The following is a 17,127-nucleotide window of genomic DNA, read 5'->3' as shown; positions in this document are numbered from 1 at the left end:
AACAGTAAAATTGCAATTTTGATTGTTTATGTTGATGACATCATTTTAACTGGTAATGATGAAGCAGAGTTAGCAGCCCTCAAAGAGAAACTCGCAAAAGAATTTCACATTAAGGATCTGGGAGCCCTCAAGTATTTCCTCGGAATGGAATTTGCAAGATCCAAGGAACGTATATTCGTTAATCAGAGAAAATATGTTCTTGATCTCCTTGGAGAAACAGGTATGCTTGGTTGTAAGATGGTGGAGACTCCGATCGAGCCTAACTTGAAGTTACAAGCTGCTAAGGCTGAAGAAGTCAAAGAGAGGGAACAATATCAGCGACTTGTCGGGAAATTGATTTACTTGTCTCATACGCGGCCTGATATTGCCTTTGCAGTCAGCATGGTAAGTCAGTTCATGCACTCACCAGGGGCAGAGCACTTTGAGGCCGTTTATAAGATCTTAAGATATTTGAAAGGAACTCCAGAGAGAGGCTTACTGTTCAAGAAACATGGACATCTTCAAGTTGAAGTATACACAAATGCAGACTGGGCAGGAAGTGTTACAGACAGGAGATCAACATCCGGATACTGCTCCTTTGTAGGTGGGAACCTAGTTACATGGCGGAGTAAAAAACAGAATGTGGTAGCTAGAAGTAGTGCAGAAGCAGAGTTCAGAGCTGTTGCCCATGGAATCTGTGAAGTAATGTGGATTAAAAGAATTCTTGAAGAATTAAAGCTTTCTCACCCGACACCTATGAAGGTCTATTGTGACAACAAAGCAGCTATATCTATAGCTCATAATCCAGTTCTACATGATCGCACAAAACATATAGAAGTGGATAAACATTTCATCAAGGAGAAAATCAATGCTGGCATAATCTGTATGACCTACCTTCCAACAGGTGAACAATTAGCTGATGTGCTAACGAAGGGACTACACAAGAAGCAATTTGATAAGCTGACTAGCAAGCTGGCTATGGAAGATATCTTCAAACCAGCTTGAGGGGGAGTGCTGGAAATTTGTGTTAATGCATATAATAAGATAGTGGCATATGATAGTGGTGTTGGTGGTAGATAGTGGCATGTATAGAATATGATAGTGGTGTTGGTGGTAGATAGCGGCATGTATAGAATATGATAGTGGTGTTGGTGGTAGATAGTGGCATGTATATAATATGATAGTGGTAGATAGTGGTAATATATAATATGTAAGTGGCATATAATGGGTTATAATGATGTTTGTAATATCTCCTATATAAGGAGTGTCATTTGGTCTTGTAAAATAAGAAGTTTTGAATATAACAGAAATATATTCCTTCTTCCTCATATTTTCGGAGTTCTTCTTCCTCATATTTTCTAAGTATATTCTCACACCTTCGCTCAAACTCAAGGTGTTTTAGCAAATAACACTGAGAGTTTGCCAAGAAGAAACTGAAACCGAACAGTGGTGTGAGTCTTGGTAAAGAAGTCAGCAAATTGCAGAGTCGAAGAGACGAAAGGAAGCGAGATAGAGCCAGACTACAAATTCTAACGACCAAAGTGATAATTAATCTCAATGTGCTTCGTATGTCCAGAACCAGATGAAGACAAATCAAAGTGAGAGAGATCGAGCGAGCGTCACACGTCCAGAACCAAGTCAGCAACAAAGGAAACAAGTCGCGAACTAGGTAGGTTTCGATACAACGAAGGCAAATGCTGATCGCGATGTCAATTGCGACTCCGAGACCACAAAAAGGTGTCGAACAAGTAGAACTTCAAACCAGAGAACTTTGCGATGCAAACCAAATGAGTCATGAGTTAGAGGGAACAAGGAGGGTCGAACCAAATGGGCTATGATGCAAAGTCATGAAGTGAATCAGGTGGGTCGTGAGATGACAGGTTGTGGTTTGAACTCAGATGAGTCGCACAAGAGCAAAAGGTGAACTCGATCATAATGATGGGTGGTGAACTAAATAGGTCGTGGAATCAATAAAATCTAGAGAACAGAACCAGAACAGAATCAAAGAGAACTTTGATCGAACTAAAGCTCAGAACCAGAGAACCAGTTGCGATTTCTACTAGGGTTTCGCACTTGGCTCGAATATCATGTAAGATTTCTGAATGTTTCTGTATATTCAATTATGTTTTTGTAATACAAGAATCAAGGTTGTTAAAATCGGGATCCTAAGTAGGATCGGTGAGAGGGTCTGGTGGATCGGATCGAGGATCGTAAGATCCTACTTTCTATTAAAAAAAAAAGATAAAAATTAAAATTAAAATGATACATATTAAAAATAAGGTGAAAAATCAAAAAATTTACGATCCTACTTGCGATCCTACCTACGATCCCATGCGATTCTACACGATCCCATGCAATCCTACACGATCCTACTTGCGATCCTATTATAACATCGATCCTACAACGATCTGGATCGTTTTAGCAAAATAGGATCGTAGGATCGTACGATCCAGATCGCGATTTTAACAACCATGGTTCTAAATGGATGTTGTGAGATTAAGGAGGGTAAGAATTTTAAAACTTCCGCTATATATAATGATTTTACCCCCAATTTTCTATGGGAGTAGTATTACGGAATTGTGTAGTTAGGCCATTGGTAGCCTATAACTACTGGCCGATCACTACCCTGCCTTTGTTTGGGGTGAATGAGACTAGACAGATCTCATAATGTGCATCAGTATGTGTGCAAAAGTCTACTTAATGAAGAAGTTTTCAACCTATAAATATTCAAGGGACCCAGAGTAATTACCTTTAACAGATCCATTAAGTTTGACTGTTTATTTTCAATCTCCAAAAGCTGCTTTTGAATGGAAGCCATTTCATTCACTGTTTGCGAACAACATTGACGCATGGCCTGGGAATTCGATTCTGAGACTGTGGAATCAAGACTCCTGCGATCCTGCATCTTAACTGAGTACCTTTGTTCTTCACTACTAATTTCTTCAGCTGCAAACCTCTGATTTGTTGCCATTTGCTTCACCAAACCAACTTCCTTCGTCACAAATTTGGTTTCAAAGTTATCGGTAATAATGTTAGACACAGAAGAACAATCCTGTCTGTCATCCATTGATACATATTCATATCCAATGTCTTGACCAATTGTGATATCAGCACTCACTCTTTCAAATGTCTTAGTAACAGAACTACCCTCAGATTCGTCATTTTGAACATCTGCTAAAGAAACATTGGGAGTTTTTGGAACTGCAATTTCTATATGCCAATCATTTGCTTTAGAATGTTGTGGATTATCCACATAGCTTTGGCATGTTTTTCTCACAGAGAGAGGAAGTCTTTTCTTAATTGAGCTGGTACCCACTTTTGTAAGCAAGGCATCCTTCCATCCAGACTCATTTGCACTACAATTATCACCTCCACAAAAATTTTCTGCAGGATATATATATGATTAGATAAAGATAACACCATCAAACAAAGAAACTTAAAATACCATGCAATTAAAAAAAGGTTGGAAGGTACAAATCAGCGAATATGCCCACATAATAGAAGAAGGAACTTGCAAAGCACTAGAAGATTTTTCTTTTTCATTTTGGTACAAGAACTAGAAGGTTTTTCATTTTGACATGACTAGAAGGTTTTCTATCACAGAAATTACCTAAGGAATTTTATTTCAAACTGAAAAAGAAACCAACAAAATGAAAACTCTTTAATTAATTTCACAAATTGTCTCAGGAAGTTCAGACCAGCACATTCCTAAATATACTTAAGGAGCTCAAAACTGCAAAAAAAGAGGGGGGAGAGAAAAACTCGTAATCCAGTTTCCCACACCTTCATTGAAAACTTTGTGCACCATAGCTGACAGTACTGGAAGGCATAAATAAATTTGGAAAACAGAACAAAACAAAGAAAATGATTGATTGAAGTAGTCTTCCTGCACTTCAATCTGAAGAAGATGCAGTTCCTTAAAGTTGCAAAATAGCATAACATTGATGGTGAATACATATAACTGTTAAGGGTTTGACAGGTTTGAACCCATGCAAAGTTGAATAACTGGAAAGTTCAGGTTTAAAGACAATGTTGTGATTACAAAAACTTAAGTCATGTACAAGTGTTGTCAGTATCTTACAATTCACGATACATAACTTACGATTTGTTATTTTCAAAGACAAATCGATACATATCACCAATGCATATCTTAAGTTAAATGTATCTTACAATACATAGGATACATGAATACTTCAATTTCTTTAGCAATTTTAAAAAACAAATTAAAAAAAAAAAAAAAAAACCATGTTTGTTTCAAGTTTTTTGAAAACACTTTTCAAAAAATTATACTCTCTTGTTTTCCGTATTTTTTTGTTTTTACTGAATTTTTTAAATATTTTAAGCAATTTTTAAAATTTTTAGACACACCTAACATAAATACACTTAAAAAGTATAATTTTCGTGAAAAAAAAATCTTTAAAAAATTCACTAAATACAAAAAAATATATATATATACGAAAATTCAATACATTTTTTATATTTTTGTGTATTTATTAATTTTTCAAAATATTTTTTCACAAATAATTTATTTTTTAGATACATCTAAGTAAGGTGTATCTAAAAAAGTAAAAAAAAAAAAAAAATGCTTAACAATTTAAAAATATTCACTAAAAACAAAAAAATACGAAAAACAAAAACTCAATTTTCAAATAACTGAATTCATAAAACTGAAACCAAACACACACTTAACTTTATATAAATTAATATTTTTAGAAATTTTCATTGACATTAAAAATTAATATTTTTGCAATGAGAAGGGGCGATTTTTTTTTTTTTTTTTTTTTTTGGGGGGGGGGGGGGGGGGGGGGGGGGGGTTGGGGGGTTCTACTTTTTTGACAAATATGTACTTGGATGGTATTAAGTATCTTGTGCTATTGATTTATGCCTACTTACGCCCGTTAAAGCATAAAACTTTCTACTATAGATAAGCTATTTGAGAACTTAAAAATTGTAAACTAACTATTAAAACTTAAATGGTGAGTGAAGACAATATGAAAAATATAATACACACAATTACTAAGAATGAGAAAAAATTGAGGGTAAAATTGATTTGAGGATAACATTTTGTATGCATCAAGTATCGATGCATTCATATCTTCTTCAACCTTTTTTGTAATTTTAAGAATTATACATTGTTTAGTGTTTTGTTTACGCAAGTTTTTTTTTTTTTTTTTTTTAAATAGCTACATTTATTTTCCTACCTACTTTTAAAGATACTAAAAAAATATTATGATACATGATACAATACGATACATGATTCAGAAAAACGATACTCAATACATGTCCCGAATTAACAACTATGCATGCTTTGGTCTGCAATTTAGCATCTTTTCCTTGAAGTCCTCGTGTAGAGAAACCTTATTCTACCTCGATTTTTCCTTTTATAAGTTTTTGTTATCCATTAAAAATGAAACTCCAAGTCAAAAAACAAATAAAAGACATTACATTATTTTGAGCTAAAATTCAAATGACTAACAACTGTGTACAAGATTGGTCCATAAAACGTGAGCACTTTAGTCTATTAAAGCTTGTTGCTCTTTCAGACTGAAAACTAGTGTTTCACATGTGATGTTGATTGTTCAAAAATTAAAAGATTGGGTATTCATAAAGATCAAGGGAATTGAGTGGCTTCGGTCTGTGGTATAACATCACAAACTCCGAGCTCTAAGGCTGGTACAACCAGTCACCGGTGATTGTTGACCTTACATTCAAAGGTGTTTATTGACTTATAAAATGCATTGTTAGGGAGAAACAAGTAAATTTCCAATGACAATAGGTTTATGTTAAAAAAAAAACTCAGTGCGAACTTTTAAGCATTATTTTTAGATTAACTTATGATGAACATTCAAGAGGATATCCCTAGTGTACGCTATTTGTAGATGACATAACTTTAGTCCACCAAATAATAGTAGTAAACTTTAAATTAGAGTTGTGGAGAGATACTTTAGAATCTAAGGCCCCGTTTGTTTGGGGTTATGGGGAGGGGATTGGGTTTGATAGTGAGGAGGGGATTGAGAATGGAGTGTTTGTTTTGAGAGATAGGGAGGGGACTAGTAATCCCTTGGTATTAGTAAGGATGAGGAAGGGGGATTGATAAGGAGGAGGTAGAAATGGTATTAGAAAAATAGTGAGGGGATTAGAAATTTTTTTATTTTTTTTATTTTTTATATATTGGAAATTTTTTTTTAAATATAATGTTTATTTTTTTATATTTTTTTATTTGTTTTATTATTTTATATAAAAATAATTTAACAACTCCTCAGTATCAATCCCCTCACTAACAATCCCCTCACTATTAATCCCCTCACTATCAATCCCCTCCATTCTATCTCCCAAAACAAACGGGGCCTAAAGGGTTTAGGCTAAGTAGGACAAAGGACTAAGAATAGTTGGAGTTATCATTAGCAAACTAGAAACAGGAATGTAGGTAGAGCAAAACTTGATGGATATGAGATACCTAAGAGTGATCATTTTCGATATTTCTGGTCAATTATTCATAAAGACAGAGATTCGCGAAAACATGGCCCACAAAATTAGGGAAGGATAAAAAAAAGATGGAGTGCATCAAAAGCACTGTGTGTTGCAATTTTTAATTGCCTGCTTTAAGACATGCTATGATTTATGGTACTTAATGTTGGGTGGCTAATAAAAACAAGTTCAAAAAATGAATGCAGCTTAAATGAGCTTATTGAGATAGATGGCCAATATTACTGTTGAGGGTATTTATGTCAATGTAATGTTGCATTTATTTATTTTAAATAGTTATGGGAACTAACCAAAAGGTTTAAGCTTTCTCATTCTTCTAATCTTCTTTTGTTCTGTATGTCCACATTTATCCCCCTTCTTTTTCCTTGTTTGTTGCCACAATATCTTCTATTCCTATTTCTAACTCTGTCACAGAGAGTCTATCTAATTCTGGTTGGAAGAAAGCCATGGAAGATGGAATGCTAGTCTTGAAACAAAATGATACTTGAGACTTAATGCCTCGTCCTCTAGGCAAATCAATTGTAGGATGTCAATGGGTGTATGAGGTCAAAATCCATCCTAGTGATACGGTCAACCAGTTTACGATCTTGACTACTTTGAGACTTTCTCACTTGTGGTGAAGATTGCTCTTGTTCTTCTTTTTATCTCCCTTGTTGCCACATTTCATTGGACTTTACATCTATTGGATGTGAAGAATGCATTCTTACATGGTAATCTCCATGAGGTTTATATAGAACAACCTCTCAAGTTTGTTGCTTAGAAGAGTTAGTGTTAGTGTGTTATTTGGAAAAGTCATTTTATGGACTCAATCTCCTCACGCTTGGTATTAGGGATGTAAGAAAAACCAAAAACATTGACTAAACCGATTGAACTGGATCAAACCGGTCATATTTGGTCGGTTTTTTAATAAGAATTGATCTATTCGGTTTTGGAAATTAATTTTTTCCAGTTTTCGGTTCGGTACTAGGTTTGATATACTATACACCGATTTGTACCGAAACCGACCAAATATATATACATATAATATATATTAAATATATAATGAATAACACTGCCAATTTGTCTTCCCCATGAAAAGATATTTACTGCCACCAAAGGGTGTAGTCATCACACAAGTCTTGCACCATTGACATAGCTAAGGAAATAAAACATCAACCATTACACTTCTCAAAGTGTATATGCCAGACTGCCACTCCCTAATGGAATAGAAAACATACATGTCAATTAAACTTTTTCAAGATCTCATACACTTCCAAGAACTAGCTGTTGGTATCCCCAAAGGAATCGTGTGATAGCATTGTCAACTATCACACACATTTTCATAACACTATAACACTATGCACCAATCACCAAAACCCTTTATTAACCTTACCATCCCAATCTTAAACTTATCACTATTCTTCACGACAACAACAAAAAAAATCAGTTCTTATCTTTCTTTTTGTGAAGCACTCTCCTCTCTATGAGACTCTTCATCTCTCCTAATCGAAGGATGTCATAGAAGGTTTGTGATCTCTTTGTATTTTCTTCTTCTCTATCTCTATGTATGTTTCTCTCTTTTTTTTTCAGTATATGTTTTACTGCCCTCCCCTAATTTAATTGTGTTTTTAGAATCCTAACTCTTTTTTTTTTCTTTTTTCTATGGCTTGTGTAGATGCTGTCATTATTGATTTAGCCTCTGAATCCCATCCCCACACCCAAACTATTGATGGGACTCCCATTGGAGAAGCAATAGTCCATTCCTCAGCAAGACCACCCAAGGCATGTGAGAAGTTTAATGTTGGAACTCGTGGCTCCAGGAAAAGGTCAATGGTTTGGGGCCATTTTACTGAGATAAAAACCAAGGATGGAAAGCCTAGAGCTGAATGTAATTACTGTCAAATTACTTATGCATGTGACCCCAAATAGAATGGAACTAGATCTATGTTAACTCATTTGGAATCACAATGCAAGAAATATCCACTTAGGCTACAGGATAATACCCAAAAAAACATTAGCTTTCCAATCTACACAGAACACAGGGGATGGGGAAACTAGTAGACAACTTGTTACTGTTAAGTTCAGTGTTGATGCTTGTAGAACTGCTTTAGCTAAAATGTTGATTATTGATGAGTTACCATTTAGATTTGTGGAGGGTGAAGGGTTTTGTCATTTTATGCATGTTGTTCAACCTAGGTGACCGAAAATCCCATGCCGTGTTACAATTGCAAAAGATTGTTTCAAAATTTTCGTGAATGAAAAGAGTAAGTTAAAAAGTGCTCTAAGAGGTCAACGCATTTGCTTAACAACAAATGCATGGACATCATTGCAAAATCTAAACTACATGTGTCTCACAGCTCACTTTATTGACAATGATTGGAAACTACATAAAAGAATTCTGAATTTTTGTTTAGTGGAAAATCACAAGGGTGAAACACTTGGTGGGAAGATTGAAATGTGTCTGCTTGATTGGGGCATTGATAAGATACTAACCATGACAGTAGATAATGCAAGTTCTAATAGTGGTTTGATTCAGTTTTTGAAAAAGAAGACTAAGAATAGAAAGACTACTATTTTACATGAGATGTTGTGGTCATATTTTGAATCTTATAGTGTGTGATGGTTTGCGTGACTTAGATAAGTCAATTGTGAAAGTGCGCATTGCTGTGAGGTATGTCAAATCCTCTCCATCTCGGTTTGCAACATTTAAGCTATGTGCCAAGAAAGAAGGAATTGTGAGTAAAAGTTTACTTTGCTTAGATGTCCCTACGAGGGGGAATTCCACTTACATGATGTTGGAAAGGGCTGAAAATTTTCAAAAAGCTTTTGAAAGGGTAGAAGATGAAGATTTGAGTTTTGTCACTAGTTTGGGAGAGATTGGTAATGAGGACAGGATTGGGGATTGGGACGACAATAATGGGAAAGTGAATGGGAAAAGAAAGGTTTGGGGTACTGCACTTGACGATGATTGGAACAAAATCAGGTTATTTGTGAATTTCTTAAAAATCTTTTATGATGCAACCATGCGATTTTCTGGTTCTTTGCATATTACTTCTAATGCTTTCTTTATGAAGTTTGTTTTAATTAAAAACAGCATTGATCAATTATGTGCAAAGGAAGATTCATTTCCAAGTTCAATGGCGGTGGACATGAAATTAAAATTTGATAAATATTGCAGAAACCTTGATAAGATGAAAATGTTGTTTGTTGCAGTGGTTCTTGATCCTCGTTATAAGTTGAAATCTCTTAAGTATTGGTTTGGCCAAATGTTTGATCCTGTTATGGCAAAAGAAATGTCCAAAAAAGTGAAGGATGCATTGGTTAAGTTGTATGATTGGCATGTTGTTAATGAGGCAAGTAATATTGTACAATATCAGATTGGTAGTGCACCAAATGAAATGAATCTGAGAGAGGGGCAAGATGTTCGTGCTATGTTGAAATTTCAACTTAAGAAACACTTAGAGGAGAAAGATGGTATGGCACGTAAATCAGAGGTTGATAAAAAATTGGCTAAGAGCTTTTAAGCTGACAGTGAGAATTTTAATGCATTGCTTTGGTGGAAGAATAATGCTACTAGATATCCGATTATTTCCCAAGTTGCACGAATTGTTCTTGCGATTCTTGTGTCTACTGTAGCTTCAGAATCTACATTTAGCACTGGAGGTCGTGTTCTTGATCCTTTTCGCAGTTATATGTCTCCAACCATGGTGAAGGCTTTGATTTGTACATAAAATTGGCTTCGTTCCTCATCTACTTCTATTAGCCTTCGAGATTCTATGGATTTTGTGGAAGAAGATGAAAATATTGAATTAGGTACTTAGAGCATCTCCAACGGTGTACCAAATGTTTCACCAAATCTGAGTCAGAAACGGGTCATTTCCTTAATTTGATACTTCGCGCTCCAACGGTTCAACATCAAATCCGTTTCATCAAATTTGCGCTGGGCAACCGGTTGGTTGACCGGCCGGTCGACCGGCCGGTCAACCGGTAACGGCAAAATATTTTTTTTTTTTTTTTTTTTACCGGTTTGAACCTTTTTTTTTGAACTTTTTGAACTTTTGGTGGTCGACCGGGTGGTCGACCACCTAGGCAAAATTTTTTTTTTTTTTTTTTTTTTGACTGGTTTCAACCTTTTTGTGAACTGTCTGAACTTTCTCCGGGGCGACCGGTTGGTTAACCGGTTGGTCAACCGGATGGTCGACCCGTTCGTCTCATCCCAACGGTTAAGAACAGTGATTTGGTGAAATGCTTCGCCTGCACTCAGTTTGGTACCATTTTTGCTGAATTCTGGATTTGATATCGTTTTGGTGAAAACGTTGGAGCTTAAAAAAGTGGCTTTTTCACCAAATTTTAAATTTGATGCCAGGTTTGGTTCACCGTTGGAGATGGTCTTATGACATGTGAAGTTAATTTATTTTTCTCTTGACTTAATTTTTAATTGTTAATAACATATTTAATTTATTTTTCTCTTGACTTAGTTTCACTTTTAGTTGATTCAGCTAATTGTTTCTTTTTTTCTTAAATATTTCAGGTTTAACAATAGACATTGACAATGTGATAAGCTGCTGGTTTGCCACTGATGTGTTTGAGTCAACTTTTGCTACTACAATGCCTTCATTTTTTTTTTTTTTTTACTCTATTTGATAGACTTTTGGTTTAGACTTATGGGATGATTGTTTTAAGTTTTGGTTTTGTTTTGATGTCAAGACTTTGGTTCTTTTAGATTATATTTTGTTTCTAATCCTAATTCAGTAAAAGCTTCAAGCCTTAGAATTTATTAATTTTTTTGTTTGTATTTTTGTGGATGGTTAGATTAGATATGGTTAAAATTGTGTACAAATGACTAATTTAATATTTTTATATAAATTATTTATTATACTACAAATTTAAAAAATGACTCAATTTTGAAAGCAGTTAAACCGATTAAATCGCATTGAGCCGAACCGTTTGAATCAGTGTGATTTGGTAAGGTTTGATAAAAAATTTGGTCTGTATTAATTTTCAATATAAAAAAAACCGACATTATCGGTTCGGTGCAAAATTTCACCTAAACACCGACTGTCCCGAACCGATTACATCCCTACTTGGCATGGAATAGTTAGTGATGTGATTTACTTTGGTTTTTAGACATGTGGTACATCATTACAGAGTGCAGTTGGAAAGATATTGTTGATTGTATATGTGGATGATATTGTGATTAACGGTGATGATTGTGATGTTATTCAGGCATTAAGTTCTTTCTATAGAATAAATTTCATACCAAAGATTTAGGACAACTGAGATATTTCTTGAGCATTGAAGTGGCAGGTCATGTCATGGAACCTCTTTGTCTCAAACATATGTTCTTGTTTTCTTAAGTGAAATATGGAAAATAAGGATAAGTGAGATGTTCGGCTCTAAACCTAGACTTTCCTATGAACCCCAACACCACGTTTATGGAAAATAAGGGTAAGTTGTTAGAAGATGGCAAATCAGGGCAATATAAACAATTGGTTGGCAAAATTATTTTGCTGTTACAGGGACATACATCACTTTTGCAGCAAGTACGGTAAGTCAATTTTTAGATGCTCCTTGAACCTGTCATTGGGATGTTGAGGGTTTTGAGATATCTCAAAAGTGTGTCTGGCTGTGGTTTAGTAATCCAGAATCATGGTCACATTCAAATCCAAGGTTATACTGATGCCAATTGTGCTAGATCTCCATGTAATAGGAGGTCAACCACTTGTATTGTGTATTTGTTGGCAATCATTTGGTGTCATGGAAGAGTAAGAAATAAATTGTTGGCCCAATCAAATGTCGAGTCTGAATATAGAACTATGGTATATACTACTTGTGAGTTGATTTGATTAAAGCATAAGTTAGAAAAACCTTGGGTCTAAGCATCATCATCCAATGAATCTGTTGTCAATGAAATGTTGCATTTATTTAATTTAAATAGTTAGATGAGGTAACCCTAAGGTTTAAGCCATCTCATTCTTCTAATCTCTTTATTTTTCATCTCAACAGTAAAAAGAAAATATAAAAATAAACAAATGATTTATGAGTGACACTAATTGAAGATAAGATATTAAGATGAGAGAAAGTCAATTCTCAAGATATGGTCATGTGCATCGCAGACCACTTAGCATACATGTAAGAAGGATTTATTTGATCTATGAGGACCGTGATCAAAAAAATTAAATAAAATAGATAAATGCTCCAAGGAGAACTTGGATTGAGCCAACCCCAAATGGATCAAGTGACAAAAATGGATCCACATAGCTGACCCCAAATAATTGGGACAAAGAATTGTTGGATTGAGTTTGCCAAGTTGTTCAATTCAATCACCAAATAGCGCAACCTAGCCCTTTCAGTAGGCATGTAAGGAACTCCAAATCATCATTTCAAGCTATTTACAGAATCAAACAGGTAAAAAAAAAATTAAAAATAAAAAATAAATAAACATTTAGAAGCCAAAACTACTTAAATGGAAGACACCTCTCAAAAGATAGTGTGATTAAATACCAAAGAATTTAGATACCTTTCAGCTTCAATACCGTTTCCACTAACCATAAGCCTCTTTAGTCTTTGACCTTGCTAGATCCCATCCCCTATTAATCCAACAGACCTTTATCTAATTTAATCGAGTATATAAATGACATGGGGAGGTAGAGTGATATAATCACTACAAGTAAAAATGTTAAGGGAGGAGAAAACCTAAACTGGACTGATATGTAGTTAAAGAGATATCAATTTACTCAAATTAGATAAGCATATAGCCTTTGACAAAGTGGAATGGTGAAAAATGATTCATATAGCCGACCCCAATTAATTGGGACACAAGACTCGATTTGGTTTGGTTATTATCACCTACCTCAAACTGTCTATTGCCTTTGATACATTACCTCAAATTTCCCATACCATTATATTCATTGTGATTAGCTGCATACATTAGTTAATAGTATTTATTTATTTATTATTTTAGATTGGTGATGGGACTTGAACCTTGGCATCACACAGTATCAAGATACATCCTATAATGTCTAGAACCCAATTAATCAATTTTTAGGTTTCTGGTCCCATCAAATAATCCCAAGGGTAATACAAGCAATATAATAATTTTGACTGGTCAAAAAGAACTACCGCCGCATATAAGTTAAGCGCCATGTCAAAAAACTGAATGATGCACAGAATTTCATTGGTAACAGACGTACAAAGTTCAGAAATAAAACAAGCATCAAGGAAGACAAATTACGTTAGCGAATTTGACGAACTAATTTGGAACATTAGCAATAGAGGACCAGCTACCAAACCTTTAATAGAAGATCCAGCTTCAGAAGGTTCAGGTGTATCAGGCCCTGGAAGCCTTCTCCAAAGATGTAAAGCCTGCAGAACTGTGTCCCTAACTGGTTTCACCTATATTAAATACAAAAGCACCCAATGGATCCAACTTAAGCATTCACAAGGAAAGAAATATCACAGATTTTTATACTGAGTAACACCAACCTTGTCAAACCGACATGATTCAAGACAACGGATGCAGGAAGCCTTGAAAAAACTAAAGACAGATCCACCACTTGAAGCGATTTCACCTAATGATAAAGAAGCAGCTTTGCGTGTTGACCAATCACTATTCTTGAGAGCTTCTTGGATGCTGCTGATTGCAGCAGATAAAGTACATTGTGTTGGGGCACCCCCTGCCTGAAACAATCAAGAGGTTTATTTCTTGACTGAATAACTAGAGAAGAAATTAACATTTTGCCATCTACACCAAGCAGGAATTAAAGTTTGAAATTACTAAATAAGTAAATTTACCTGTTAATTGCTTTCAGAATCTATACTAACTATTCAGCAAAGATCCAATGTCCAAAACTTTTCTCTCTTTTTTTTCCATTTTTATTTCAAATGCTGCAGATCACACTTTAACATGCAGTGAATAGAAACTTACATTTTATAATGTAGTCAGTTCGTTAACTTATATTATGGATCTAGCAACTTCAGAGCAAATATATCAAAAGAGTTCTTTATTTATTTCACGACATAATTGACTAGGCTGAACTTACCATAACACTCAGTGAGCAAAATACAAAAACATGGAAAATGCAGGCAAATCAGACAGCACTGCTTTGCAACAGGGACAAACTGACCTGAATAATACTTCTATTCAGTTCAATGACTGCAGGTTTTGCCATGAAGTGTGGATTCTTAAGCAACTTAATGGTTCTGGTCAACATCCTCTGCAAAATTGACACTGGCGGATCGTTGGTACTGTCAATGGCCCGAGCTAAGCACAACCCAGCACCAGATTGCACCTGCTTATTTTGTTCACCCAAGGCTTCAAAAAGAGGCTTCACTATTGCAACAAAAGCTCCATCATTTTCACCCTGACCATTGCTCAATTTAGAAGCCAAAACACCAACCGTTTCCACACATGCGTCCCTCACAACAGAATCTGGATCCTTGAGTCGTTTGACGATGCTAGCAATCATCTTTCCAAGGTGTGGAGCAATATGGCCCTCATGAAATGCAACTACTAAACCCATCAGCCTAATACATTCCTTACGAACTGCACTCTTCTGCTCAGAATCAGTATCTAATATGCAAGACAGGAATGGTGCAACCCCATCTGGATTTAAACATTCGATTGTTTTTTCAAGCTCCTCAACCCCAATCTGGTGTGTGTCCCTGTCTGCAAGCTTGTTTAGAGCAAAGACCACTCGCTGTTTAAGCTCAAACATCTCCTGCTGATGGTTAACCCTAGTAGTTCCTTTTGCTTTTAAATATGCATGTGTCTTCATCTTATGTACCCTTATACTAACCCTGAATATCGTGGAATCTTATGTCCTAAATTCTGAACTTCCATCCAAAAAAAGTACATTCAATACGTAAAGATTGTGCACATCAAACCTCTGTATGGCAACCAATGACTGCATGGTTGAAGCAATGACGCTCAAATCATGTCTGGCAATAACGAAATTGTCAAAATTTTGTTTTGAGGCAATATTAAAATCCCATAAATGGCAATAGCTAAAGTTGGCTATAGCAGTAAACATTCACATATAAAGAAATAATATAAGAATCAAAACCCTTAAAAAGAAATGTTGGCCCATTTGATTTCTAAAAAAATCTTTAGCTGAGTAGTTTGTAGGCACTCGGTTAAATTAGGAATAAAAAATCCTATCTGCTTAACCTTAGACAACTACTGCACTTTTCTTTTCTAAGTTGATTTATTTTATTATCTCTTTTTGGGTAATCAAAGTTTTCATGGTAATCAAAATTACATGTTCTTTCCTATCAATTTGCTTACCAACCAAACAAAGGTTTCCTATCAATATTCTCACCAACCAAACAACTGTGTTGAACAAATTAGTGGAGAAATAGGTGAAAAACGAGGCACCAAGAGACAACATGAATCTAATCTGAGAATGGATGCATAAAAGGCATAAGCAATGAACGCAGCATTATTTTCGAGGTGATTATAAACATATAACTGAAAGCAGCAACATGACAATAGTAGTGGTCACAAAGGGTTCCAGATTTGAGAGTTCAGTTCACTCAAAGATCACACATTTAGACTTCTGCAGTAAATCACAGAAGAAGAAGAAGAAGAAGAAGAAGAAGAAGAAGAAGAAGAACAGTTTGTGAGGATATTCCACAGCACAATAATAATTTTTTAACAGAAAAAAAAATACAAATTAGGCTAAAAATTGTAACATACAATCAACCAGAGTAATAAAATGAGAAAACTACTCTGTTTGGGTTAGTGAGAAAACGTAACCGAAAAACATAAAACAATAACATCGAAGCTCTAGACACGTTATTCTCTATTGCTCTATTTTCTTGGCAAACAAACAGAGAGTAAAGGAAAAAACGAACAAAAAACTATTGAAGCAAGTAATGGTAGTACTAACACGATGAAAATGGACCGCTACGAACTCAGACGAAACCCTAGAACCAGAACAGGTGATGCAAACGACATTATATTGAATTTTCTCGAGAAAATGAGAGAAGTTTGAAGGAAGCGTAAAGTTCAAATTGCTTTAAGTGTTACTATTATTTACTCCGAAATCAACGAAACCAAAGCGAAATTTGAAATATTAAGAAATGCTTGAAAGGAACGAATCTCACAGTACAAGGAAAAAGCTGAGGTGAGGTGAGGTGAGAGAGAGTGTGTGTGTTCTTGGGGGGAGTTTCAAGTTACTCCATCAATTGATTTGAATTAATTTAATTTAATTTATTAATTATTAATGTTTTTGTCATTTCAAAAAGTGTTTCCTCAGTTTTCGCGCTTTCTCTTTGGTTTCGAATTGATTGAGACACAGTGGGAGCGTATCGAGGTGGCACTAAGACGGTGAATGTGGTTAGAAATTATTCAATACACTTGGCATTGGCAATACCAAAACCTAAATTTTGAGTTTTAATTTATTTTAGATTATATTTTTTTTTTTTTTTTTATATGTTTTTTTAAAGAAAAAATAAAAAAAATTAATTTTTAACCAACTTACCAAAACAGGCATAAATCTATTTAGTTTGATTTCACTTAAATGCTTTTTTTTTCTTTTTTAGAAGAGATATGAATTTTTTTAAAAAAAAAGACTTACGCACATGAGTCTTTTCCGGAGAAGAGATTCATTCGAATGAATTCAAGTTAAACAAATTTGATATATGAATCATTAATTTACTGTTAGAACAATATTCTATTAT

General features: G+C 34.8%; 1 protein-coding gene across 7 annotated transcripts in view; it reads right to left on the bottom strand.

Annotated features, from left to right (window-relative positions):
* LOC114279193 (ARM repeat superfamily protein) overlaps positions 1-16,644 on the bottom strand; it is a 30,281-nt gene extending 13,637 nt beyond the window's left edge. For 4 of the 7 annotated variants that reach the window (XM_082920897.1, XM_082920902.1, XM_028221410.2 and 1 more), the window contains exons 1-5: positions 16,335-16,586; positions 14,571-15,384; positions 13,930-14,124; positions 13,737-13,839; positions 2,729-3,363 (exon numbers count right to left, since the gene is read on the bottom strand). In XM_082920897.1, coding sequence (XP_082777023.1) covers positions 2,729-3,363; positions 13,737-13,839; positions 13,930-14,124; positions 14,571-15,221 — 1,584 coding nt within the window. In that variant the 5' untranslated portion in view covers positions 15,222-15,384; positions 16,335-16,586. Of the gene's footprint in view, positions 1-2,728; positions 3,364-13,736; positions 13,840-13,929; positions 14,125-14,570; positions 15,385-16,334 lie in introns of all 7 variants that reach the window. The other 3 variants (XM_082920901.1, XM_082920898.1, XM_082920900.1) reach the window with 3 other exon arrangements.
* Between the last annotated feature and the right edge of the window lie 483 nt (positions 16,645-17,127).

This window comes from Camellia sinensis, chromosome 3 (assembly GCF_055761805.1).
Source record: "Camellia sinensis isolate YWXY chromosome 3, ASM5576180v1, whole genome shotgun sequence".
In the NCBI taxonomy this organism is placed as follows: Eukaryota; Viridiplantae; Streptophyta; class Magnoliopsida; order Ericales; family Theaceae; genus Camellia; species Camellia sinensis.
Note: the sequence above shows the minus strand (reverse complement) of the source record. Positions and strands in the feature narration are given on the sequence as shown.